The following is a 27,464-nucleotide window of genomic DNA, read 5'->3' on the forward strand; positions in this document are numbered from 1 at the left end:
AAGCTACAAATCCCCAGTTAATTTATTCTAGAGTTACTCTATTAAAATCACTGACTCCTCAGCACTCCCTGAGTTGCTGCATCCTGATTGTTTCAAGTGTCTGACTTAAATCATGGAATGTTGGTTTTGCTACTATAGCATTTTGCATTTTGCTCCTTTACTACCTTTGTGAGTTCTGTAAAACACAGTTTTGCTTATTCATCATGGGTGAAACGAGCTGGTATTTTTCCTGGAAGGTTACAGCTCCAAGCGCTTATTTCATGTTTTCTATGTTGTAACACGATCTGTTATGATAATTTTTAAAAGAGAGAGAGGTACTTATTTCATGTGTATTCTCTGCAGGCTCAACTAAATTTAAGCAGCTTTTCTATAAAATATATGTTTAAAGGCAGGAGGGATGCGGGCAGGGGGAGTATTGTTAGTTTCTGATCTCGAAAACATGTGCAGGAAACCTGAGAATGTGCCAGTTTCTTTTGGTAGGAAACTTGTAGAATTTCTGTAGTATTTCTTTTGGGATTACATCACAGTTTCATTTAATTTTTAGGATAAGACTTAAATTCAATATTTGTATATAAGCCAGGGAAACTGTACCATAAACAGAGGAATTTTCTAGTGAGTCAGAGTTCCAGGAATCCCATATTTACTTAAGATCATTTATGTGAGGACTAGCTAGAACCATTAGTCATCTGGCTATGATTTTTTTTTTTTTAACCTTTGCAGGTTAATTGCATTTTCAAAAAGTGCACTTAAGGCAGTGCCCAGAATACATGTATATATCTCCTGATTTCAAATATCTTTCTAGATATCAGGGGAGGCACGTCCCATTTTTCCGCTTGAGGTGAATCAGGAAGCGCTGTTTTGCCCTGCTGCTCCTGCCACCATATACCCGCTTTGGTCACTGCCCCATGCCCTGCCCCATCTGCTACTGACAGAGAAGCAGCAGCACCACCGGTGCCAAATTTCAGCAAGGGCACACCAATTTGGGGTGAGATTTCACCAAAAACCGTGTGAGATCTTGAGTGCTCTGCAAGATCTCACCATCCTTCCTAAAATTGGCACCGATGATGGCGATGCTTCTCCACCAATGGCAGAGGCGAAGAAGGAGTTGGTGGGGCACCTATGGGCATGCTGTCTGGGGGACTTCTGGCGCCTGAACCAGCCTCATGGTTGGGCCAGCTCTGCCTGATATTCATGGATATACAGTGGTACCTCGAGTTACAAATACCTCAGGTTTCAAACGCTTCAGGTTACAAACCCCGCTAACCTAGAAGAGTTACCTTGAGCTGAGAGCTTTACCCCAGGATGAGAATGGAAATTGTGTGCCGGCAGTGCAGCGGCAGCAAGAGGCTCCATTAGCGAAAGCACACCTCTAGTTAAGAACAGTTTCAGGTTAAGAATGGACTTCCAGAACGAATTAAGTTCATAACTAGAGGTACCACTGTACAGTATATATTTTTTATCATGTAAAAAGTTGGCTTAAATAACAGATCCACTAAAAATGAAAATATCCACAGATGTGATGTTGCTATATCTATTGATGATGAAAAGCCAGCTTAATCTTTTAAGGCATTTACTATAGATGTATTTGAATGCGGGATCAGATTAATGCAGAAAACACACAGATTTGTGGAATAGTGCTTTTGCCAATTTACTCCCTCCCCGATCAAATCGACTTGGCAAAGGAAGAAATAACCAAAGTAAAATGCTGCAATCTTTGAAAAAAATCTCTGTAGCAATTGGCTGTAAGAGCTCTTGCTTCAATATATTGAATTAAGACCTTTGTAGCCATGGGCTCAGCTGCCAAGATGTCACTGAATGTTTATGAGCATTCCAACCACTCAAAACGTTAAAGCAAAAGTGTCAGCATGTTAACCTAGGGAAAGATGAGTTTGTTTGGTGTTGGGTGGAAGCAGTAGACAGAAATGGTGTTTATCAACTTTTAGCTTGTGTGTTGTGTAGCGGGCACAAGCAGATGTCAACTTCCCCACCACCTCCTTTGCTCCCTCCATCCTGGTGAGCAACAGGGACCCATCTAACAGGAAACTAGAATAGCAGCTCCGCCCCACCCAGCGAGCCACTTCTGGTAGAGTGGCCTTGTGCCCTACTTTGCAGAGGACTTTCCTACATGAGAAGGACCCTTGGAGGCCAGATCTCTGTTTGAAGGAATCTTCTGCTCCAAGAGCTATCTGTTCCAAGCCTGGTTTGCAGATAGAATAATTGTGGTTCGAGGACCCGACCCCCGCGAAGTAAAATAAAGACACAGGGACACGTGATATAAGGTTAATGGGCTAGAAAAGGCCACAACCTTATTGATTACAGCAATGAAAAGGTATTGGCTTAGGCATTGGATCGCGAAACAAGTGGGTTTATTCACCAGGGGTTCATCACCTGTTGATGCTAATCCAACTATAGGCTCACCCCTGATGTCACCGAGGGTCGTGCCATGGCCTCCCGCCAAGCAGGCTTCGGACGGAATACACGACCGCCAGATTCCATTAACGGAATACCCCTAGAAATTGAAGGCATAGGCGATGGCCACACCTAGCACTTCGACACACCACAACACATTATTCCAATGCCTAACCTACCCACCAATACCACCAAAAAGTTGTGACGATTGCTACGAGGTAGGCGAAAAAACCAAAAAGCCTAATGCCAAATGGAAAAACTCCTACCAGGCCCCCCGGGCAACCGGGGCGACCAACCTAAGGTCCATAGCAAGGCCAATGACCTAAGCCCTAATTCAAAGGGAGTGGAGGGTGGGTGACTCGCCCAGGACGACAAAGAGAAATGAGGCCGGGGGGGAGGCTGGCACTGCAGCATAAAGGCTGCTGGACACGCCCCCCCATGGCACCTGGTTGGACGGCCACTGGGGGGGGGCGTGAGTGCCAGCCAGGTGAGCTGGAGGCAGGGGGCAACGCCCCCTGCTAGGAGCAGTGCTCGGGCTCCCGTCCACAACCACTCCCCTCTCTTTCAGGGAGGAGAGTCTTTGCAGGAAGGGAGAGCCAGAGGCCTTGAGGGTTTCCCATCACAAATGAGCATCTGTTGAGCAGGTCACCTGGTCGCTTTCCCCCAGTGTGGTGAGCCGCATTGTATTTCCATTTTAATGATAGCTGTTGTTTCCAAATTTGCACCTCTATGTAGAAAGTGGAATACACAGGTTTTATTAAAATCGGCACCCTCTTTTTGCCCTTTATTTGTTGTGGTGCATTGCCTCTTTTTGGTATTGCACTGGTGGCCACCCTATTAAATTGTTGTTGGTATGTGAATGCTATTTCTGAGCACTGTGTGGGTGATGTGCGTGAGTGTGTCTGAGAAAGTGAAAGAGGAAGAGGTACAGGAAAAGTTATTTCACACAAAAGCAGGCACCCACAAATTTACCGATCTCCTCTTGGTTAGGATGCTCTGTTTCAGTGGTGGTGAAAATGAACCTGGCAAAAGCTTTATCGAAACGGCTGTAAGCAGACGCCACAGACTCAGAGCAATAACCTTTGCCGTGTATTGCGGAGCCAAATGTGACCCTCTCTTGGTTGTCTCTTGCAGGATGAAGTTGTTGCTGCTTCAGAGAAGGTCACGGTGAAGCTCGAAGACTTGGCCAAATGGGCCCAGGCAGATTTCTCCAAATGGAAATGTGGACTCCGGGGTGAAGCCATTAGACCTACGGAACTGGGAAAGAATGGCCAGAAGGAAGCGCTGAGCAGGTTCAGGCAAACCACACACAACAGCGGCCTCAACTTTAGAGACATTTTGAAGGAAAAGGCTGACCTTGGTAAGTACACAGTTCACCTCCTATGCGATGGGTGCTGCGACTCTTGGTTGGACAGCTTTTCCATTGTGCTTGTCTGTTGGATAAAGAGGCATGTGGCTGGGATCTAAAAAATCTGGCAACCATCTCCGCTTTGTGATTGTGTACCTCAAATAAACCTCATCCCCCTCTGCACACGCAGTGTTATACATCAAGCTGCTATATAAGGAGCTTCTGACATCAGGTTGTAATATTGCTCGAGGGGTCAGCAGGGCAAAGATGGGAGGTGGGGAGTTTTAAAATAACCCTACTAAGCATGCCTAAACTAGCTCCTTCGATGTCATCTTGTCAGAGCCGGTGTAAGACGTCTTACCACCTGAAGCGTCCCATTCCGTGCACAGAACTTGACTAGACTGAAGTTCAACACTGGTGACAGGACGGCATCCTTCACCACCCTCAAGGGAAACAGGTTGCAGGACACATGCTGCTCTGTCCTCCAAGGCACAGGAATGGCCAGATTGCTTTGGGGGATCAGGAGGATGTCACTGCTGCCTGCCCCACATGTTCCAACCACCTGAGGTGGCCACCTTGCTCTGCCTAATATTAGGGCTGGCCCTAGATCCCATGTAACTTGACGGTCACACACTTTGACTTCAAAGAATGATGAGCCCCATAGAACTATCTGTTTCTCTTTTGTTCTGGGATCTAACATGGCAAAAAGCATCTGTAGTAAAAGCTGAACCAAGGTGTTTTGGTGTGGCCCGGGTTCCTTCCAACTGATTAACACGAGGCATAATAAAAAGTCATTCCATGTCGTACACCATCCCTAATGAACCCGTTGTTGCTGAAAGTCCCCTCAGTTTCAATAGTTTCAGCTGTATCGTTGATGCCTGCCATTTCTACAACAGAAGCCCCCTTTAGTGTGTTGGGATACCCAGAACACACCAACACAGTGTCTTGACCTACTTGTGCAGTTCTTTGGATGCGCGTCATAGATTTTATCACCCCCTCCCCTGTCCTGCACATTGCAGAAGGGGAAGTGTATTGATTCCACAGTTGAGTTGCAAGAAGCTGTACCTGCCCAGTTGTTGTTGTTTTTGAAAAGGTGATGTTTAAATAACTCCAAGGGTAAGCCATAAATAGGAGATAAGAAATTAAAAGTGAAAACGCATGCCTTGCCATCCCAGTGAGACAATTGCCTTCGGCGTGTATTGAATACAAGGTTAAGTTGTTACTGGGTATAAATAGATGTAGCGTTGTTGACGGGAAGTTATATATCTATATATACTGTATCTATATAAAGTATACATTTCTTTAGTGGTATTTAGACCAGGGACAGTTTATGCAGGGTATTGCAATTTGTTATTAGGCCACCAGTGCACTCCATTTAAAATCTGTACATGCACTGTTGCATCAAGGGCATTTGAAGAGGCTGTTCTTTGGAAATTCCATTGCAAACTGACGTGATTTTCATCTCTTGTTCTAATGTGCCGATTAGAACATAGTCACCCCTTGGATTTCATTCTTTGTGATGCAGTTCTTAGCTCAAAAAGAGAAAAATGCATCAACTTACATTTAAAATGTGTATTTTTTATATAAAATACATTTATAAATGTTTATTTTGTGAGGCGATGCATTCAGAAATATGTGTTTGAATTCTCATTTCAATGTGAAGGTCTGTCCAATTTTTTTAAAAATGCCATTTATTGAGCAGGTTTGTGAATGAATATTTGCTAAAGTGACATGGGCTAGAAATAGATTGGCCCATCCCTAAGATGAAGTCTGGTGTGATTTTTTTAAAAAAAATACCTTTAGACCAGTAAACTGAGGATGTGAGAGTAAATCAAACAGTTCACAGAGTAATCAGAAGACGGGCAAGAAATGTAAAGTAATTTTGGCCCCTTTCAGCCCTCTGTTGGAACTTACTTTTTCATCCCAATTAAATTCTATTAGACTTTTCCCATTTAAGGATAAATCTTACTCTTCGTGGCTTTTGACATTCAAATAGATAGTGTTTTCCCTTTGAGAGAATGAATGTTGCATCCCTTCTGCCATTTTACACATCTTTTCCCACGTGAAATCAGCACATATCCTGCTACCTACTGCTCCCAGATACATGGCTATTATGCCATCACTGTGTTTCTGTTGTGATTCTGCAGGAGGATGGAGAAAGCATGGCATGTGGTGGTACTGGGTGCAGAATTCAGTTTCTTGAGAACATCATCTTTCTTTTCTTTTTTAAAAGTTTCTAGTCCTTATGAACATACCTTTCAAACTTTGCAGTCAGTGCTTGCTCAAATCTTAACAAGAGGGGTGACAATAATATTTTGAATGACTGACAGCAGAGTTTTAGCATTTTTCATAGCTCCTTATGCTCCCCTATGACTTGCAAAAAGCCATAATAAATTATGCAAAATAATGCAATTTAGCCAAATTTGCGTAATTTATAGAGGGCGCAGAATCCAGATGTTCTTGGTACAGAATCTTTGCTGCCAGGAAATTTAATGTTAATAAAGTGCACATAGCCCTGGGCTGGGTGCACCTTAAGCCCTTCTGGTATTAGCACATGTTAACTGTGCCATTATGTCCTATTTTAATTAGCCTTAAGGGTGTTTATCTTTTTTCTGGATCGTTCCCGGTAGCTGGGATTGAAAGCTCCCAACTGCATCTGTTAAATCTGGGAAGCAGTAGTGTGTGTTCTGGCATGCTTACTTAGAAGCAGGTTCTAAGACCTTGTGGTGGGTGCTTCCAAAGATGGCGGCCGTCCTATACACAGTGAGCTGGGAGTAAGCTCACTGAGTTCCATAGGGTTTACTTTAGGGTAGTCATTGGATCGTAAATGCGTATAGAATCACGGCTCCGTAACTGCAGCGAGTCTTGATGTTTGTCGAGACTTCACATGCCACCTCCAACATTCTGAGAATTGTGTGGCTGCTATGCAATCGGTATAAATTCATCTGAGTATAACTTTCCTTCAGAAGCATGATAGATGTTGCATGATAATGCATACCGTCTAACATTTTGAGGTGAAAAACCAGGATGCCATCTTGTGGGGCGGTGACCCGTGCGAGATTGTAGCCCCCAAAATGGCTGCTGTGCTCTCTGTGTCATTTGGGTTGGACTACGACTTCTATCCAGCCTTAGCCAGTGTGGCCAATGATCAGGCATAATGGGAGTTTTATCAGGAGAACAGTACATTGGCTACCCGTGAGGTAAAACCTCTGGCTTAGCCCCTGTCCCCCTCTGTTCCTTTACTTCAGAGAAACCCCATCCAAGCCCAAGGCACAACTTCGTAGTAAGGGCGTTGTGGATTGGTGTGCATAAATAAGGCTATTTCTTTTGTTTGTTTATCAAAATAACAGAAAAGCAACAATACTGTGCAGATAAAAATAGATTTGGTTGTGGAATGTATTATTCATAATGAGCATGGGAACCTGTTTTTCCAGAAGAATTGGTCTGATTAAATCACTCACTTGTAGGGCCTCTAGTTGTGTGGGTTTTTGTTTTGCTTTGTTTTTGTCTTCAAAATCATTGAAAGGGTTTTTTTTTAAAAAAAAGCAAATGAACTTGGATATCCATATTTGGTAAAGCAGAAGAAAATAGCTGACTGATGGGTTATTCATTTTCCAGATTTTTTCGCAACTATGCAGTGCAAACGTGTCTATTAAAGATGGGGAAGTTGATTTTTTGAAAAATACATATGTATCTTCATTGCTTGGTCTACCGTCTGCAAAGGGGGGAAATCAAATTATTTTATATAACACTGCTTCTTACAGAGTTCCTTTAAGTGAAGTATGAAAGCTGTAGTGTAAGCTTTATAGGCCTATAAATATGTCATTATAGCTGGACTACATTTATATCCTCTGGATTGGTGTTTAAGCCAAGAAAATATGTCTCTGCAGGTTGGGGTTTTTTTATTGAAACCCTTTGAGGCATACAACAAAATGTGTTTTAGGATAAGGTTATTAAAACAGCATTTTCATTTTTATTATTTTTTTGCAGTGGGCTCACTGTCAATTACACCACCACAAACTGTCTGTGGATAGGCAGTTATGAATGGCTTCATCGCCAAACATGCCTTTAGAAAAAGAAAAAAAGAGAGAGGATTCAGAACTCAGATGGTTAGGAAGAGGTGTAGGGGAATTACCTAATTTAGCTCTCAAGGGCTCAATTTATTGGGGTGCTGTAGTATAGCCAATTTAACCCCCCTTTGTGCCATTTGAACTCGTGCTGTGCCAAATATTTGTCTTGTGGTGTGTCCCCCCCCACTTTTGAATATTCTCCATGGGTTTACGAGAAGAGAAACTGAACTTGAACATTATGCTGGGGGAAAGAAAATTTTGGAGAAATTCTCAGGGGTGGGGTGTAGCTTTTGTTCTGTATAGCTTATTTTCAAGGTGGCCAAGGAATCTTTTTGTAAATGACTTTTCTTTCATTCTGCAAAGCATCTCTGCAGTGGCCTGTACTTCTCCAGTGATTTGTGCTTCCCTTAAAAAGAAACTTGTTGACTGTACGGGTCTCGTCTCCAGGGGCGCCGACTTATAAAAAATATTGGGGGAGCCCATACCGGGGTCCTGCCCCGGGAAGTTTTCTAAATTTTAGATGAAAATTAGTGAGTTTTAAAGTTTTTTAAAAGTATTTTAGAGTCATATGATCAACATTAGAACCCCGAAAACTCGACTCTCTATAACTCCACACTCCGGGAAACTCGACAAGCCTGAAACACTTTTTGGCTTTGAAAAAAGAAACAAAACATAAACACGCATGGTATTTTCGTAAAAAGCTAATTTAATTTACAGTAACAATTATGCTTATAGACTATTACAGAGCAGTGAATATATAGCTCTGAAAAGACTGAAATGATATTTAAATAAATCCTAAACTATCATTAAAAGAATAAAACATAAAATATTGCTGTCTAACAGTAATAGCACTTTGATTAAGTGAAATAGCTAATTTAAGCTGAGGGTTCATTAAATAAAAATAATATCTCAAAGTTAATGCTTTAATACAGTTAATAAAGTTAATACAGTATGCCTAATACTGTATGTAAATACTGTAATACTGTATGTAAATAACGGGCTTTAATTGGGTCTTACACCCTAAAAATATTTAAGTATTTGAAAATAACTAATACAGTACTATAGTAATATAGAAATACAGTACTAAACTAGTACTAATATTTCAAAACTGAAAAATTAACATTCTGTATGTATTTAATTCTCTATTTTATAAAGATTTTTAATATCTGACAGTGAGTTTGGAGTAGCCCAATGCAAAAATCCTGAGGATCCATGTGGATCCATGCTTTGTAACCACGTTTTTGCACCACTGTGACCCTAGGCAACAGTGGGTGCGTGATTTTTTTGGTGCAAGATGTAGCCATGGACATGCTATGTGATCTGATGGTGAATTTGGGGTGACCCAATGCAAAGATCCTGAGGATCCATGTGGATCCGTGCTTTGTAACCACGTTTTTGCACCACTGTGACCCTAGGCAACAGTGGGTGCGTGATTTTTTTGGTGCAGGCTGTAGCCATGGACATGCTATGTTATCTGATGGTGAATTTGGGGTGACCCAGTGCAAAGATCCTGTGGATTCATGCTTTGTAACCACGTTTTTGCACCATTGCAGCCCCAGGCAACAGTGGGTGCGTGATTTTTTTGGTACAGACTGTAGCCATGGACATGTAATGTGATCTGATGATGAATTTAGGGTGACCCAATGCAAAAATCCTGAGGATCCATGTGGATCCGTGCTTTGTCACCACGTTTTAAATAGGGAGGGAAGGAAAAACACAGAAGGGACAAGAAGCACAAGAGGGGTGTGCGGAGAAGCAGCTGGCTAAGAATGCAGGGGAGGAGTTTAATGGGGTGGGGGGGAGGAAAGGAAGGCAAAAGTCCCCCCCCCAAGCCAGCCCTCTCTCTCTCTCCCACCTGTTTTTCGGCTGCCTGTGAGTCCCTAGAGCACGGAGAGGAGGAGGTGGTGGGCTGGAGCCTGCACGCAGTGTGACTAGGAAAGAATTAGAAGGAAGGACTCGATCCTTTCCTTAACCCTCTGCTTGCCAGGAGGGCAGGGGATTCCCTGCTCTTTGTTGAGTTTGAGCAAACGCAGCAACAGAAGCGGGTGGGCAGTAAGACCCTGAGGCAGAATGCAGGAAAGCAGCAGCTTCCGCCTTCCCTCCGCCCGACCGCCCGATCTGATTTTTGCCTGATTTTTGCCTATTTTTGCCCCTGCGCTCTGGCGAGTCAGCTCCAGGGACCACACATTCGCTCAATAACACGCACAGACATTTCCCCTTACTTTTTAGGAGAAAAAATCTGCGTGTTATAGAGCGAAATTTACGGTAATAATTTTCTTAAATTATTGGGGGGGCTCTGCCCCCCCAAACAAATTTTTGAGGGGGCTCGGGCCCCCTCAGGCCCCATGGAGTCGGCGCCTATGCTCGTCTCCCCCAAATAAAGGTTGAGAGGAAGACATTGCAGGGCAGCTTCTCCTGCTGGGGGCTTTTTAAGATCAGGAATTACAGGCAATTGGGAAGGCTGGAGAAACATCTGCTGGAAGTCTTCTGCCATCTCTCAAGAGCAAGAGAAGCCCAACCTTACATCCACCATGAGAAATAGACATAAAAATCAAAGCCTCTTCCGTAGAGGAGGAAAACTTTCTAGAAATTTGATGGCTGATTTCGGCACAACAGCAGCTTAAACTCACATATTTGTTTGGTTTTCGTTTGAATGATTGAAAATCGTTACCTATGTGGGTTCAGACAAAAGTCCATGATATCTCTGGTTCAAAAGTTGAGGATATGTCTGCACCACAGTTTCTCTGGTATTTCAGCTTAAAAATGGTGTAAATCCTCTTGTGGAAAATGCACATTCCTCCTTCCCGCCCCCCTTTGAGGTACCCGCCACACTGGTGTTGCAAACTGGGTTTCGTACTTTGTTTTATCCCGTGATGATTGCTCCATCTGTATATGTAAAAGAGACAGAAAACCAGTTTTCAACATGTGAGCATATTCTGTATGTTGGTTTGGACATCATGGCAAAATAGCATCTCAGCAAAGTGTGGGCTATGCTTGCAGTCCAATGTCACAATTGGAAGTGGGATTCCAGTTCTCATTTGGAGAGCAAGCTCAAGCCATAGTTTACTGGTTTTAATGTTATGGCAAACTATGGGTTGCCTAGGTTAGGAAATTGAGGGCACAGGCGGAACAAGGCTGATCCAATCACTAAAGTAGGATTCAGCTACCAGCTGTAAACTAACCCAGTATGTAAATTTATAGAAGTTGTCATTGTATCCAGGGCTATCACCGCACCCTTTTAGATATGGCTGTGTGGGTGTGCCTTCGATGTTGCACAGCAAATCATTAGACGTTAGTTTCTTACCTGTTAACTGGCTGTTGCTCTCACACACAAGACCAGGCCTATAAACAACCACTTAGCTGCTCAGTTTTGACAAGTATTTTTTTCATTAAAAATAAATAAATCATAAATTGAATAAACATTGGCTTAAATTATTTCTGTCATGCCACAGGTACCTGACACCAAAATTTGTCTGCAAGCAGGTTAACACCTGCCTAAGCTCTGTGAAGTGGAATTGTTAGACCCTGCTCTGACCATGCTTTATAACTTTCACTTTCTATTCTTGACCTCTTTTCAGAGTGATAAGAAAGCTAGAAGTGCAAAAAACAACCCTTCACCCATTATGTAAAATAGATTCCTAATAATGTATAAATAAATCGTAATATCCATGTTCTGTCTAATGATCAGTTGGAGTAAATTACTACTTTAATGAGTAGACTGATGGGTTGTTTCCTTAGCTGCAGATTTGAAAACTGGGTTTTTGAATTGGACAGTCGTTGGCAGTCTCCCTGGGTTTTATTGTTGGTGGCATTGTTCTCTTGCTCTCAGTAACAAGTTTTAAGCTGATTTTGCAGGCAATGGCTTAGTTAATTGTGAGAAGCTACTGTGTTTATTAAATGCCCTGACAACCATCACTCTATCAATACTAGAACCTTAGGCTCTGTCCTTGAGGAAGGCTAACCCATTTGTTGTGCATTGAGCTTTCATAGTCTTGACTCTACTTTTTATAGGTTCTTGCCCACAGCATCTGAACCTGTCCGTGACACACTTATTAGTTTTTAAGGTACCACAAAACTCCTTGGGTGTTTTGTCCCTCTGCTGAGATATTGTATATGCTTGTTTGTTTTAATCGCTGTAATTGTTTGTTGTAATTGTTTGATTGGTTTAAAGCGGAGCTGTTAAATTGAACTAATAGTTAACTATTTCCATAGTTTAATGAGCTGACTGCCCTTAGTTTTGCAAATTGAAACTGGCTTCTTTAATTGCTTTTTAATGTTCTCAGAAAACCATGTTTGCATAAGTATGTTTGTTTAGTGCATTTTTTATTCCACCCTTTCTCCATTGAGCTCATAGTGGCAGTTATGGGTCCTCCTCCTGCCTCGGCAGACTTGTAAAATAGATTATTTATGAATGTACTTCAGTTTATAATTTTTTTTGTCATAGCATGCATGCTACTCAGTCCATACATTGTATTGTCAACAGTTCCTTCTTTTGACCTTTTATGAGAAAACAGTGTACAAATGTCCCACTTCTAGACTTCACTAATAAACATGGTGGTGTATAAAAAGAGCTGCATGAAAGCAGCTGGCAGAAATAAAACAAATATAAAGCAACAGAACCCAATAAGCAGGGAACTAAAAAGCCTAATAAATTTCTCAATAGGGCCTCAGCCTCACCGGGTGCCAAAATGACATCAAGATGGGTGCCCAGTAAGCCTTCTTGGGGAGAGCACCCCTCCATCAATATACCACACCACAGAGTAAGCCTGGGCTGCCAGATAGTGTCTGACTGACCCAGTGCTCAGAGCATTTGTCCCTTGGGCCTAGCCCAAGCAACCCCCCTAATTCTCTATGTGGTTTTAATAGTTTCATGTACCGATTTGTCGAGGTTTTTTTGTGTGTGTGCGCGCGCACTAGTCTCTGATTCGGTGCCGGAGGCATCAACATTTGTCCTCCTTGTTGTTGTCTTTAGGACTTACAATGATTCTTTCATTTCTCCTTTATCACATTCCTTTTTCAATCTAAATCTTGTGGTTTAACTCAACACATTGATTTTCTGCTCAGCTGAATGTCTCCCATGGAGTTTGGTTCTTTCTTTGGGTGATTCACTGGTAAGTCATCCATTTTAAAATAACTTCTTTTCCTCCTCCCATTTAGCTCCCCCACCCCAATGTATTTTACTTTCTTTAGATTTTGTTACTCTTATCAAAACCGTCATCAAGTCTTGGTAGATCTGTGATGTCTTTTCACCAATTCTTTTGTAAAGGACTGTATACAAATAGAGCTGCTGTAATAATATGGATAGGAGTCGCCGGTTTCAATTTACTGGGGTTTTGTTTGTGTTTTTGTCTCATTTGGACTAATGTAGTGTGTTTGTTTTTAAAATGTTGCTTCACATTGTATGCTATAGATATGTTTATTCCACAATGGGGAGAATGCTGTTGGCACTTGGGCCTTGCTTGTGAGCTTCCCATAGGGATCTGGCCACTGTGAGAACAGGATGCTGGACTAGGTAAGCCTTTGGCCTGATTCAGCAGTGCTGCTCTTGTTGATACTCAGAATTCAGAATTTGTTTGGACTATAAATACCTCAGAGACCACCTTCTCTTTAAACTGCAGGTGCTCTGTTTAATTGATTGTACCATCCATGCATCACGCTGAACAACAAATGTACATAAAAAGTCTTCTTGGTAGCTGCTCCACCATTTGTGGAGCTCATAGGCTTGAGTTTATGCTCCTGTCTTCTATTTGTCAAAGTCTGCGCCTGCATATAGGAGCTGTAAATGTTTCTTCTTTGGCTTGGCAGTCAATGGCTAGGATTAAACAGGTGTGGGGTACCTGAAATTTCACCAGATATTTTGTGTGTGTGTATGTGTAATTGTTGCAACACTTAAGTTTTATGGGGAGATGTCTGTGCATAGTAACATGGTAGACATGTGCTAGGCATCTGTGGCCAACTGAGTCTCCTCCCCCCCCCTTCTGCTTCAGTTTTTGTCTCCATTTTTCGCAGGCGACCTTGCTTCCTGCCCCTTAACATTTTTTTGCTTATTCTACATCTCTTCATTCCGTTAAGTGTAACAGTCAGAATTCTATGGCATCATGTTAATGCTATCATTCAATAAATGTCTTTGTAGCACGTAAGTCTGGACCTTGTAGATTAGGCCTGAAATCACAAGATGATGGTAGGACAACTTGGACATCTATGGAGGTCATAGTTCAGTAGGAGCACAAATACTTGCATGCAGAAGGTCTCAATTCCAATCCCTGGATGCCTTCAGTTAAAGGACCTTGGATAGCACTAGGCTATATACAATACAACATGAACCAAGTCCTTGACCCAATGATAGTGAAACTCCAAAGAAGCAGTTAACATTTGGTTTTATTATCTCTATAGGTTTCACCCAAGCACTATTTTCTGTCTTCTTATGAAGGTTAGTTAACTTTCCCCACCCCCAGATATTTCAGGGCCACAACTGTACCTTCAAACCAAAGTGACTGGAAGGATTTGTCTGTGGTTTATGTTTGGCCATGTGCTCTTTGAATCCCCCTGGACTACTCAGTTGCCTAGTGAGAATTTTGATGATTCAAGTACTGTTGATTTTTAGCTTCTCCAGGGATGCAATATTTCATGAGTTTCAACACCCATGGCAGTGGTAGTATATTTAAACCTGCTGAAAAATTTGCCCTTGACTGGCCCTAGATGGCCTCCTTATTGTCTTGTCTGAAGCCCCTTTTCAGTTTGTGATATAAAATCATTGAGGGAGAAAGTTCAGCCTACCATGTTTTGCTCATCAAGCTGAGCTCATCAAATTGATAGAGTCAGTATTTAATCTCCTGTTTTGACATCCTTCCAAACTGTTCCCGTCTGTAAATTACACAAGATACGAATTCTTGGTGTGCTAATATTTTGTTTGCATTATCATTTATCTTGATTTAAAGCCTAACCTATTCCAAAGGCCTGGAGTGGGAACAAAAGTATAAAGCCTGCAGCAAAACAGAGTAAAAGCCAAACACGTTAAGATACATTGAAGGTCCCTGACCCTGACCCATAGCCAACACTTTTGTGATGGGGGCAGACTTAGTGGCATACTGGCAGAGCATCATAAGCAATGCAAAATGGTGCAGCATAAATTCAAATGGTGTAATATGTTTAAATTGAAGTGATGAGCACACTATGTAATTAACTGATCTCTCCAAAATTCCTTAAAATTCCTTAAAAGAGCACCATCAAGTTCATACCAGTCATCGCAGTGTCTCTGTACTCCTTGGTTGAAAATGTATGAAGGTTGGAGCAAGTTTACTTCTTGCTGAGCAACTGGTTAGTTTACCACAAATAAAAGGACTAGAAACTTTTAAAAATAAAAATGGAAAATTCAGGGAATGGGCTTGGAATATTGGAGTGGACACCCCTCTGCCCCGCTGCACTTAACTTTACCACCTCTGATTTTTCAAGCAATGTAAATACACACCTGAATATATTGTTTTACCTTCTAGCTTGATTTAGATGGAGCTCTCAAGCTGCAATATATCGCTACTGACTTATGCAGGACCTTCATTATATCCAATGTTTGTTTCCTTTCTACCCCTATAATTCAGTTTGTAGCTTCTAGGCTGTATATATATATACATTGTTGGACTAGAAAGAAGGCCATGATAAGCACTTTAAGCTTCATTGGTTTCAATGGGCCAGCTGGAGCATTTGGTTAGCCTTCTCCAGCTGAAATCAGTAAGATTTTAAAGTACACAGCTTTGTCTGGATTGTGCCCTTAAATGTGAAACTACTTTTTTCTCTGTTGAAATACCTGTAAGAAAACTGGTTTTGCTTAAAGTATACTGGTAGGACAGAGGGTGTAATCCTCGTCATAAACAGAAGTTGATTGAATATTCCTGATTAAACAGGTATGTGAAATTGCCTAGTAGTCTTGTAATACCAGTATTGTACAATTATGCTTACAAACTTAACAGACGTAACATAAACGACTTTGAGAAATTGCAACCAACATGCATTAGCATAGCCCTGTTTCATTATAAAAATAGGGTAATAAAGCAAGTAATTAAAAGCTATTGGTGTTCTGTGAGCATATTTATCAGATTGTAGTTGGTTTCCTCTCTTTGGTAACATCAAGATAACCTTACTATTACAGGGCTGTCTTGCAATAAATAACACTGCTTTATTTACTATCCTGTATATTAGTCCTTAATTGTCATTTGATCTGTCCTTGTATTGAGCTTGTCCTCCAATGATTTTGAAATGGTGTCAGAACTCCTGGTGTACATGTGGAATATTATGGGCTCTTGCTGTGGAAGTATTTATTTAAGAGTTTTATATTTATTTAAACAAGCTCTTTGTTACAGGGATAATTATTAATGACTACAGTAAAATGGATGAATAAGAACTGAGATGAAGAGCACAGGCTGACAGGAAAGCTAAACCAAACCTGGATTAGTGGACTTCCTTGCAAGACCAGTGTGCAATATTATATTATATGAAGTCAAACAATGAGAACGTGTACTTTTAAAAAAAAGAACTGATTTGCTGGCAGGATCTGGTTCGGCAAGTTGTGATTGCGTAAACTTTGTTTACTAAGATCTGCTATTCTAAATGAATTCCTCCCTAATTTAATTTGCACAGCTAAGTTGCCTTTGCAACATGATAAAGAAATGCTTTTCTCATTTGTGGGTAATATAGAGGGGTCATTGATATGGCAATCCTAGCAAAACTGAACACAATCATGTTTACTTCTGAGTAGACACCACATAGATTGGACCTCCTAAAGAAGGGAGATACTTTCACAGCTCATGACATATAACTGCTGGAATTCTTGCATCAATATTTGTGGGGAAGTGAAATTGGGAAAGAGCCTAGTTACCAAAGAATGTGTCCTAACCATTTCTACCACCACCTTAAACTTTTAAATATGTATATCGCACTCCTGTTTTGCGATTGCCAGTTTTGTAACTTTGTGGGCACGTTGACAGCCAGAGCATTACATGTGGCTTGAGTAATGTGTCTGGATATGCTTTGTAAGCAGGTATTATTCTGACAGTGTTCCAAAGGCCATCTTCAATTTGTCTGTGCTCAACTTTGTTACGCTGTGAAAGGCGGGGGGGGGGGGGGGGAGAGAGAGAGAGAGAGAGAAAGGTAATTCAGCAGAGCATTGTGCTGTCGGCTAGAGACATCACACTTCAGAATATAAATATTGCTGAGGACAAATGAATCATTAACAGAACAGGAGCATGAAATATCTGATGAATGAACTCCAGGAACCTGCATTGGAATAAATATCTCTAGGCAGCACCATAATATACAAAGCATCCATGCTATTTCCACATATGTTAGGTTAGGTGTGTGTATGTGTGTGTGTGTGTGTGTACACACACACACACACACACACACACACACACACGGAGTGTATTTATCTCATGACCTATAATTGTGAATTTATAAGTGCAAACAAGGAGAGGGATTTGATGGCGTAATAAGCCACGAGATGAGAAATTCTTAATTCTACCAGTATCAGGAGATATATTTACAGCTTTATTCGAAGTCATATCTTACGGCTCAGAGAGGAGGCATGAGTGTGGCCATTGTCCTTTATAGGCTTGTGAATCCTATTAGTGAAAAAAGGGGAGGTATTGATGATACACTAGTAGTACTGCTCCATATTACATAGATTTTATAATAAATTACATGCACACACACACACAGAGGGAGAACCGCTTTCCTTTCCTGTGTCTTCTTTTTTCCTTTGACTGATGCTGGTGAAAGGAGCAGAGGGATAGTTTGACGATGCATCTGCTGATTTTCTCCAGCATTTATAACTCGCTGCCTTAGTATCTTTTCACACTTTATTACAGAACAGCAGAACTGGCGAAACTTGAATGTTCTAGTCCTAGTTCTTTCCCTCCAAGTACAGATAAACACGTTTAAAACAAAAACATGTTTTTAAATCTCATGGGGAAATCAGCAACCATTAGGATTTTTATAGCAAGAATGGGACTTTGCGGAAGTGCTTTCGTCAAACTGAACAGGGCAGTACATATAGGGCAATGTCTGTTATTAACAAAGGGAAATTGGGGGGGGGGGGTCCGGAGCATGTGCAAGTTGCAAAAGGCTTGTGCTAGTTTCAATCCACCAAGCCAAACCCACCAGCCTACCAGGGGCTCAGTAGCTATGAAAAGCCCTGCTGGATCAGCCCTCTCCCCTAGCATCCTTTCCCCCCCTACAGTGGCAAACCTATAGGGACTGTATAAACTGGAAATGAAGGCAGTAGCAATCTCCCACTCTCATTCTCCAGCAGCCATTATTGATATCCAGTTTTCAACCCTGGAAAAATGAATGGATCCTATGTAATCTTGCGATGGTGCTAGGAGGAGCACATATTGTGTGGGATGGGTGGGGTGAGTATATTATCCTTCTCTGGGCTCTAGTAAATTGTTTGTTCGAATACAGAAACTAAAAATACCTTTATTCCGCAATGTGAGCATAGTTACATATTTATACTAGCATCTGGCCTGAGGAACTGAATACTCCATTCTTTAAATAGCTTCACTCGAGTGCTCAAATACTTTCAGACTAGAACATTACCCTACAGTCATACACCTTGTTTACATATCCACATTAAAAAGCCAGTAAGAAAAACTTCAAAATGCAAAGCGATGGGATTTTTGTTGTGTGTGTTTTGTTAAAAAATAATGATAAATAAAATCCTCCTAATGTAGTATTTTGAAGTTCCTTTTTGTTTATTCCATTTATGACTTTCTGGGTACATAGTTTATTACGATGAATACCATGTTTCAGACAAGGAGGAAATTCTTTGAGGGAAGTATATGCAATTCCAGATGCTCAACAAATGATACAAATGCAAACCATTGTGTGCCTGAGCTCAGCCAATGCCTTTGGCCTTCGCATGATATGCCTTTGGGTGGTGGATAACTTTTGTTATCCACCCGGGAGAAATAATGGCTAGACCACATAAAGAAAAGCGTTAATGTAATATCCTAAATGGGTAAACATTATAAACAGGTGGCTAATGATTAGCTGTTTCAGTCCAAAGGGACAAAGTATCTTTTAAAAAAAAGGTCTTATGATCCTTGCCCAGCTTTCTTCCAAAGGAGCTATAATTTCCAAGTAGTATATTAGGAACTTCCAGTGAATTTGGAAACACTGAACTTTCCAGATTTAAAACACAGACCTAGTTAATGTCACGTAGGACCGGGGATCAAGAAGTACAGACACCCTGTTAACTAGTTAATTTAATGACTACTTTTTAAAATGTGATTTTAATCAGATCTGTCCTTATAAAAGGGTGTGTGTTGACAGCATAAAGCCTTGTGAGGCTACAGATGCATCTGTAAAGAGACTGAATCAACATGTTAAGCTCTCTGTGCAAATTAATCCCCAAGGATGGTTTGTTTGTTTGCTTGCTTGCTTGCTTGTTTGTTTGTTTGTTTTCTATGCCACCCTTCACCCAAAGATCGCAGGATGGTTTACAATATAAAAACACAAAAATATATAGCATAATCACAAACAAAAACAATACCCCCCCCCATGGTTTAAAAGGGCATAGATTGTTTAATTAGTCAAAGGCGCCAGGCGAGCCTCCCTGGGGAGAGCATTCCACAAGCAGATGGATGACCAGGACAATTCAAACATCCAACTTCAAGAGCAGATTTGTGCAACCATTTTTGACCTATGACGCTTTCAGCTGCGATGCAGCATCCTGCAGCAGACATATTTGGGAGCATCCAATGGGCTTGCATGTTCCTCCTGTGCGTCTTCCAGGGGCATCCTGCCCTTTGATTTCTGAAGATTACCATGACAGCTGCACTGCTGTTTTAACTCATAATAGTTAGCACCAAGCTTTGCTAACCTGTAGATGTAGGGATGAGTCTGGCTGGGTTGTTCTTATCCCTTACTACATCCTTTGCCTTCTTCATCCTACATCCCCTTTGGTTAAGTCTTCCTCTCAAACAACATGACTGATCATTATTCCTGATCCACATCTTGTGTTGTCAGTGGAACAAAGTATTTTCAACATTTCATTATTTTAAATTCTCTGAAGCTTTTAAGTTATCAGGATATGAAAGGGGGCACTTTTCAAATATTGAGAGGCCCCCTATGTTCAACTGCATAGATTTAAAAATTTCACAACTAGTAGTATTTTGCCCATATTTAACAAATGCTTGTTCTTGCTGACTTTGCAAATTACTGATAATATTTTATACAGTTATCTCCATAACTGAGAAAGGGGATTCCCATATCGGGGGGGTGGGGGGAGTCCATATGAGAGAGAAGGAGGCCACAGGGTTCGGAGCCTATAAGACTTCTGGAGCTGAGTCGTCAAAATACTGCATCCATGTTGTGGACCAATGTGAATTTGAATATGCAAGAAGTGCTTGTGTAAATCTACTCGATAAGATCCTGACATGGCAGAGAGGGAAGCAAAATCGCAGCAATATTATTACTTGTTTTCATTTTTGGCCACGTTTAGGGTTCGCTGTGAGTCAAAGAGAGAATTTATAACTCCCATGTAACCCACAGAGTGTATCAATACAGTGGTACCTCAGGTTACAGACGCTTCAGGTTACAGACTCCGCTAACCCAGAAATAGTACCTCAGGTTCAGAACTTTGCTTCAGGATGAGAACAGAAATTGTGCGGTGGTGGAGCAGCGGCAGAGGGAGGCCCCATTAGCTAAAGTGGTACCTCAGGTTAAGAATAGTTTCAGGTTAAGAACGGAACGAATTAAGTTCTTAACCAGAGCTACCACTGTACTACAAATTTAAAATTATTTTAAAATTCATTTCCTTGCCCCAGGGAAACCTGGAAACCTTAACTCTTGGAGGGGTATGTGTGTCTAATAATCTTTGACACAGTTGGCAGTACTTCCATCAGTACTTGGAATTCTTGGGGATGAGGGGAGCCATGAATGAAATTGATACATTTGTATAGTCGATAGGCCTACGGTGAGCTTAATACTACCGATAACAAGGCGCAAAGTCTGTAATATCAGAGATAGCCAGCAGCATAGACTGTGAACACCTTCCTTTGCAGGACTTAATAGCCAGAGATAGCATGGTACTGGGTGTATTTGGCTGGGTGAATCATTGCCGTCAGTGGTTTGACACTTTCGCAACAGTCTCTGTGGCTATATCCTTGGCTCATAATGAACAGCTTTGGAGTGTGGGTGTGCACACGTCTGACAGAAGCCAACCTTACTGCTGGTATACTTGTAACATCAAAGCCCTTGCCTGAAATGGTTATGATACCAAAGTGGATCAGTAATAGTGTTTGTACTCCTAGTCCTAACTGAACAATTATTGTTTAATGTTGCCTTTGGGACATCCAAAGGGCTGGCACAACTGCCGTTTATTGCTTGACGAACTTGAAAGGGGAACTGTTTTTGGGGAGCAGGGAGTATAGTGTGTGGGTGTGCTGATTGATTTTTGTAAACAAGTCACTTCTACTTTCTAGGAAAACACAGCAATTAAATATCTTGGGAAAAGAGAGAGATGATTGTGACAACAGTACTTTTCAGCTAGGTTGCCTGACATGCCCAGAGCATGTAAACATGGTGAGTGGGCATGTCAAAGGCTGTTCTGCATACCTGATCTAGCAGGTAATAATAATTCCAAATATTTAGAAGTCATCTAGGCGGCAAGGGTTTTGGGGTTGGGCACGTACTAGGGTTTTGCTCCAAGTACTTGACTAGGGAGGAAATGATTTGCGGGAAATTTTCTGTCCTTTCCATCACTCAGGCTTAGAATATAAGCAGCTTCAAGGGGCCTCCTACCCATGCATGTAATTTCATAAGCACTACCCGGCATAAGACCCATTCCTACAAAGAGCTGACTTCCTCCTTTTTGGCAAACAATGCCTAGCTGTTATAGGAAGCTCTGGAAAGAACTTTACAGGAGAGAATCAAGATCACACTATTTCACTGTAATGCACAGCCATTTTTATACATTTCACTTCCCTCTACAGCCCTTGCAGATACTGCCTTCTTAACCCTTGGACCCACTATTACTGATGCATTTACAGGTCACTGGTTGATGCTAAATTGCGGAATTCCCTCCCCACTTCTAGCAATATCATTGTATAGTTTCCACCATTTGGTGAAGCTTCACCTCGTACCCAGACCTTTGACCCTGATACAGTCATACCTCGGGTTGAAGTCGCTTCAGGTTAAGGCTTTTCGGGTTGCACTCTGCAGCGACCTGGAAGTAACGGAGTGCATTACTTCCGGGTTTCGCTGCTTGTGCATGCGCAGATGCTCAAAATGACGTCACGTGCATGTGCAGAAGCAGCGAATCGCGACCCGCGCACGTGCAGATGCGTGTTGCGTTCACTTCAGTATGTGAACGGGGCTCCAGAATGGATCCCGTTCGCATCCAGAGATACCACTGTATATATGACCCTCCCTATTCCCCTGGTGGTGAATTTTAAAATCTGATTTTAATATTGTATTTTTATATCATTGTAACCTACTCGGGGACCTTGTGGTGAAGGGTCAGTGAGAAATGATTATCACCATCATCATTGCTGGCTCAGACCATCTAGTTGAGTATGGTCTACTCTGAGTGACAGCAGCTATCTGAGTTTGAAGGAACAGGTCTTTCCTAGCCCAACTGCCTGAGATCCTTTTAACTGGAGATTTCAGAGACTGAGCCAGGACCTTCTGCTACAAAGCAAGGGCTCTACCACTCAAGATATGTTGAAAGGACCCAAATAGATTGTGTAATCAAAATCAGTATGTAGCTTGTCTACAATTTCACTTGCATTTGGGGGAGGAGGTAGCAAGTGATTTTATCTTATCACCTTGTGAGATTGTGTCCGCATTTAGTAATACACCTGGACCGCTTGTAAACCATTAGCTTTAGCGCTATTGAAGTGACCCAGCTAATTGTGAGAGTCTCAACCACAAAATTGGTCCTTGTGCATGGTGCTGGGTAACTTAAATGATGCCCAAGCTACTTGGAGTTGTTCACACAAAAGTGACACACAACTAGGACCTCTTCGCCCAAGCCTTTGGCTAACTGAAGAATTCAAAACTGTTATGCAGGTGGTTATTGCTTCTATTTGTATTATGTCATGTATTGTTGTGTAAATGAAGGGTGGTATAGAAATTTAATGTAAAAATCAGTAGTTGGATTTCTGTGTAACACTCTGGTGTAATGTCCATGAAATCCACAGTCTGTCCTGGAAAAAGACATTTCCAGTCCCAGACCTCTATCTGGAAGAATAGATGGGACCTACGGATATTGAAGTTGTCTAACCCTGATTTTTCAAGGAAGGTGAATTCCTCCCTGAATTTACTGCAAGATGAATTCAAACTGAGTAACTAACCAAACTTTTTCCTCCCTCAAAAAAACCAAAACACAATTGAATTCTTAACCAGACCAATCTAGACAAAGGAAATGTTATTTTAGTGAAGATTAAATTTATGTCTGAGATATAGAAAGATTATTGTGTCTGCTTCAGATGTAATTTCATGCCTGAGAATTTACATTGTAGGAAAACTGGTCTGGATCACATTAGCCAGGGTCCTGTTTTGCTGTCAGTTTAATTAAATGGAAACTGCTGGCAAGGAGACGGCAATAGGTTTATAGAGGCAATGCTATTTTGTACGTTAGAACAGAAGAGAGTGCTCAGGTCTTCCAGTTCAAAAAAGACACAAAAACAGAACTGGTGATTCACCCTTGTTTACAGTGATCTTAGTGATGTTAACACCAGTTACCGGTAACACATATAATACACAGAATGCTATGTGGTGTGCAACTTCCAAGAGCACTTCCAAGTTTTGAAAGCCTTGACCTCCAACAAAGAGGCTATTACCTCTTCCTTTTAAAAAGTTTTTTTTTTTCCAGAGTCCGCTGATCTTCAAAAGTATATCCTTTTCCTTTTCTGTTTTATGTGAATATAGGTTGACGCGGTGTGTAAATGGTGTTCCTTTTGCTTGCTGCAACGTTTGTCACCAAGCCCACAACACATGAACGAAATCCTCTATAATAAGGAACAGCGATTTATCTGTTAACTGTGTCTGGCCTGCTGCCTTTTGGCTTTGATTTTTGGGAGAAGTATATTTGGTTAACTTATAAACGCAAAAAGCACCAATTTCACTTGTAGGAAAATCGGGGGCGGGGGGGAAGTGGGGGAACAGAGAGAAAAACATGTTTTCTTTCTCTCCCCTCCCTTCTCTGTTCTGTTTATTATGACATTTTGTGCTGTACGTCCTGCAGTATTTCTCAAGTGGAGTGAAGTACAGGAATCCAGACCTGCTCTTCAAATCTGACTCTGCTCCATATGACTCAGAAGTGTGACTGAAAATGAATGTTTATGTCTGTCGATAGTAGCTCTCTTTCTATGCAGCCCAAAATTACATCAAGCAATTTATGTTCCAGTCCTGTTTATAGAGCTGACTTGTATTTTTGCTGAACTTAAGATTTGTTTTTTAAACTTTGTGGAAATTTTCAACAAAACCCATGAACTCAGAGGTGACCTAAAAACAGGAACATTTGGGCTTTTCTCCCAGTTTGTTAAAGTTGTGCAAAGAAAATTTGAAAGAGAAAAAAAATTATATCCCTCACTGGCCCCTTAACACATTTAAATATTGGTTCTTTGCCCTCACCCATACATACCCTCTCTAGTGCAAGTGGTTCATTACACTGACATCTTCCTGTTTGCATAAGTTAAAGAACTGAGGAAATGATGTCATAAAAGTGAAAGTTGAGCAACCAAGAGCGGAATATTTTTTTTTAGTCATAGCATTTTCTTTCAGTTGTCTTTCTTTCTTTCTTTCTTTAATGGTAACACGCCTTGAATGTGATCTTACCCCCTCCCCAAATTTTTTGATGCCCACTCAATGTTGATACATGAGAGCTACTGATCAAATATGCATCCAAAGTCTGATCCGAAGCCAGCAGATATAACTGGCAAGATGGTAGTACAGTCGTACCTTGGAAGTTGAACGGAATCCGTTCCGGATGTCCGTTCAACTTCCAAAATGTTTGGAAACCAAAGCGCAGCTTCTAATTGGCTGGCAGATGTTCGGCTTCCAAAAATCATTTGAAAACCAGAACACTCGCTTCCGGGTTTCGATCATTCGGGAGCTGATTTATTCAGGAGCCAAGGTGTCCGAGATCCAAGGTACAACTGTACCATGAAACATGAGAGAAAGAAGTGGTTTGGGTGTGATGCCAGATTATGGTTGGCATTATGTAAACAAGGTTTAGTTGAACTTTTGGGCTCCCCACTCCCTGCTTTCTTGGTTTGATGCAGACCAGAGTTTCCCATTTTGTTCAAGTAAGCAAACTATGGTTTGTCTCCAACCAAGAAATCAGAGACGGAATTCCTGTGATGGAGAGGAGGGTGGTGGCATGCAACCAAACCTGACTCACATAACCATGGTTTGTTGTTCTATCTAGACTCCATGACTCCATCCTTCTCATTATTAAGTCTTTGTAGCTGAGAATATGTGTAAATGTAGGTTTTCTGCCTGATAACAGAATGCTGTTGACTTCCATTGGAGAGAGACCATTGAGAGTGCTTAACTCTCATGTATGCAACAACAGCAGCAAGGATACTCGTCGCTAAGCATTGGAAAACCCAAGATTTACCCACACTGGAAGAATGGCAGATGCAACTGATAGACTATATGGAATTGGCTGAGATGACTGGCAGAATCCGAGACCTGGGAGAAGAGACGCTGGAAGAAGACTGGAAGAAATTCAAGATTTATCTACAAAAATATTGTAAACTATATGAATGTTAAGAAGGATGCTAGAATATAAACAACTGGGCACCATTAAGCTAGATGAAGTGAAATATGAAGATAAGTTAAATTTAAGAAAAGACAAAATTTTGGAGAATTTTTAGGTTATATTTAATTCTTTAAGATCTGAATAAAGGATATCTAAAATTAGAGATACAATATTGGAAAATTAGATATTAAGAATGGAAACAAGGGGATAAATTTGCTGGATAAAACTTTTTTAGATAGGAACGTAGGAGCGGGAGATGTGAGGGAGTCCAAAGAAGTTAAGAAAACTATGTTAAGAGATATGTTACATTGTATTGTTTACTGGTATTGTAATTAAAAATAAAAAACTGCTAATAAATATAATAAAAAAAAGAGAGAGTGCTTAACTCTTCCATGTTGAAATGTGTGCTTGGCTTTGGCTGAATTGTGCCCAGGGTTTCTATTTAATTTTCACTTTTAAAATTTAAATTAGGGAGAGTTCTTTGTCTTTCATGTCTAGAATGAGGAACTGACCTCCTAAATGGGGAACATTCAAAGGCCTTTGAAATTAGTTTTAGATCTGGGATATCTTAGACCATAAGGTTAAACGGAAGAATTAAAGCTTGTTCTCGCTGTTCTGCGACACCAGGTGATTATTTGCAGGTGTGAGAAAGTCATGTTACACCACAGGCAGAGCTTTGGAGTCTCACGTAAAGCATACGCGAGTTCCCACATTCAGCCCGAGATTCATTGATTGATGAGGATCAAATGATGTTCATGTACATTTGGATTAGCTTTTTCTTGTTACTTTGGGTGGCTGCAATGTAAAGTTGGTTTAGCTAACTGAGTAACTCTTTTTCATTACATTCAGAAAAGTATCCAAGTGTTTTTTGGATCTCCTATCCTCTCAGAACGATCACTTGACCATGACTTAAGAGACCCGATGTATCTCATGATCAAAATCCGACTTTTACAATTGACTGGAAACCAAGTCCCTTAAGAGGTTTTATTATGATTGTGGTTATTTTGCTATGTTCACGAACCTTGGCCCCTCCTTTGCAAGACCAGCCCCATTCACATTTAGATGTAGTGTGAATAAAGTTATTGTGTTCCTCCTTAGCTCAGTTGGTAGAACACGAGATTATTAATCTCAGGTCATGGATTCGAGCTCTACATTGGGCAAAATATTCCTACATTGCATGGGTTGGACTAGATGACCCTTGTGGTCCCTTCTAACTCTACAAATTCTATTATTCCCTTTGTCCCTGGGCAACTGACGGATAATGGGAGGAGTGTACATTTTCAAAAATCTCCTGCACTTCCTGTATCCCTCTTTGCCATTTCCCATGATGTTTTTGCATTAGGGGATCTGTTTGAGTCAGGGTTTAGCACAGAGAGTCATTGTTAAACCACTGTCTGGAGTATGTGAATTAAGAATGAAGCATAACTTACCCGCTAAGCATATGCAGAGTGCATTTTTCTCAGACTATGCAACCATAGCATGTCCTTGGATATTGTGTGCCTGGGAGCCAGGATTCCATAAGATGTGGACAGGGTTTAAATCTGTCACTTGTTGTGTAGAGAGGGGTGTGTGAGTTTTGGTGAGATTAATAAATGTTCCTTGTCTTTCATGCCTAGACTTTAAAATGAGGAACTGACTCCTTCTGAATGAGGAACATTCAGAGGCCTTTAAAATTAGTTTTAGATTGGGGATATCCTTGACAGTGAGGTCAAACTTGAGAATTAATTAGTGCTCTCACTGTTCCGCTTTTGCCCTACCTGCTTTGGAACATATGCAGATTCCCCCCCCCCCAAAAAAAAGTTGGCTTCATGACATTGCAATATTTTCATGGCAGAAGACATTCTTTTAAACTGTCTCTGCCACATTTTAAATGTTC

The 27,464-nt window shown here is 41.2% G+C and overlaps 1 protein-coding gene across 3 annotated transcripts in view; it reads left to right on the plus strand.

Moving 5' to 3' along the window:
- Window positions 1-27,464, plus strand: part of ARID5B (AT-rich interaction domain 5B) — a 178,514-nt gene that overhangs the window by 31,311 nt on the left and 119,739 nt on the right. For all 3 annotated transcript variants that reach the window (XM_083740267.1, XM_083740266.1, XM_083740268.1), the window contains exon 3: window positions 3,544-3,769. In XM_083740267.1, the coding sequence (XP_083596393.1) occupies window positions 3,544-3,769 (226 nt within the window). The remainder of the gene's footprint in view (window positions 1-3,543; window positions 3,770-27,464) is intronic.

The sequence above is a fragment of the Podarcis gaigeae genome (assembly GCF_964106915.1).
Source record: "Podarcis gaigeae genome assembly, chromosome: 5".
In the NCBI taxonomy this organism is placed as follows: domain Eukaryota; kingdom Metazoa; phylum Chordata; class Lepidosauria; order Squamata; family Lacertidae; genus Podarcis; species Podarcis gaigeae.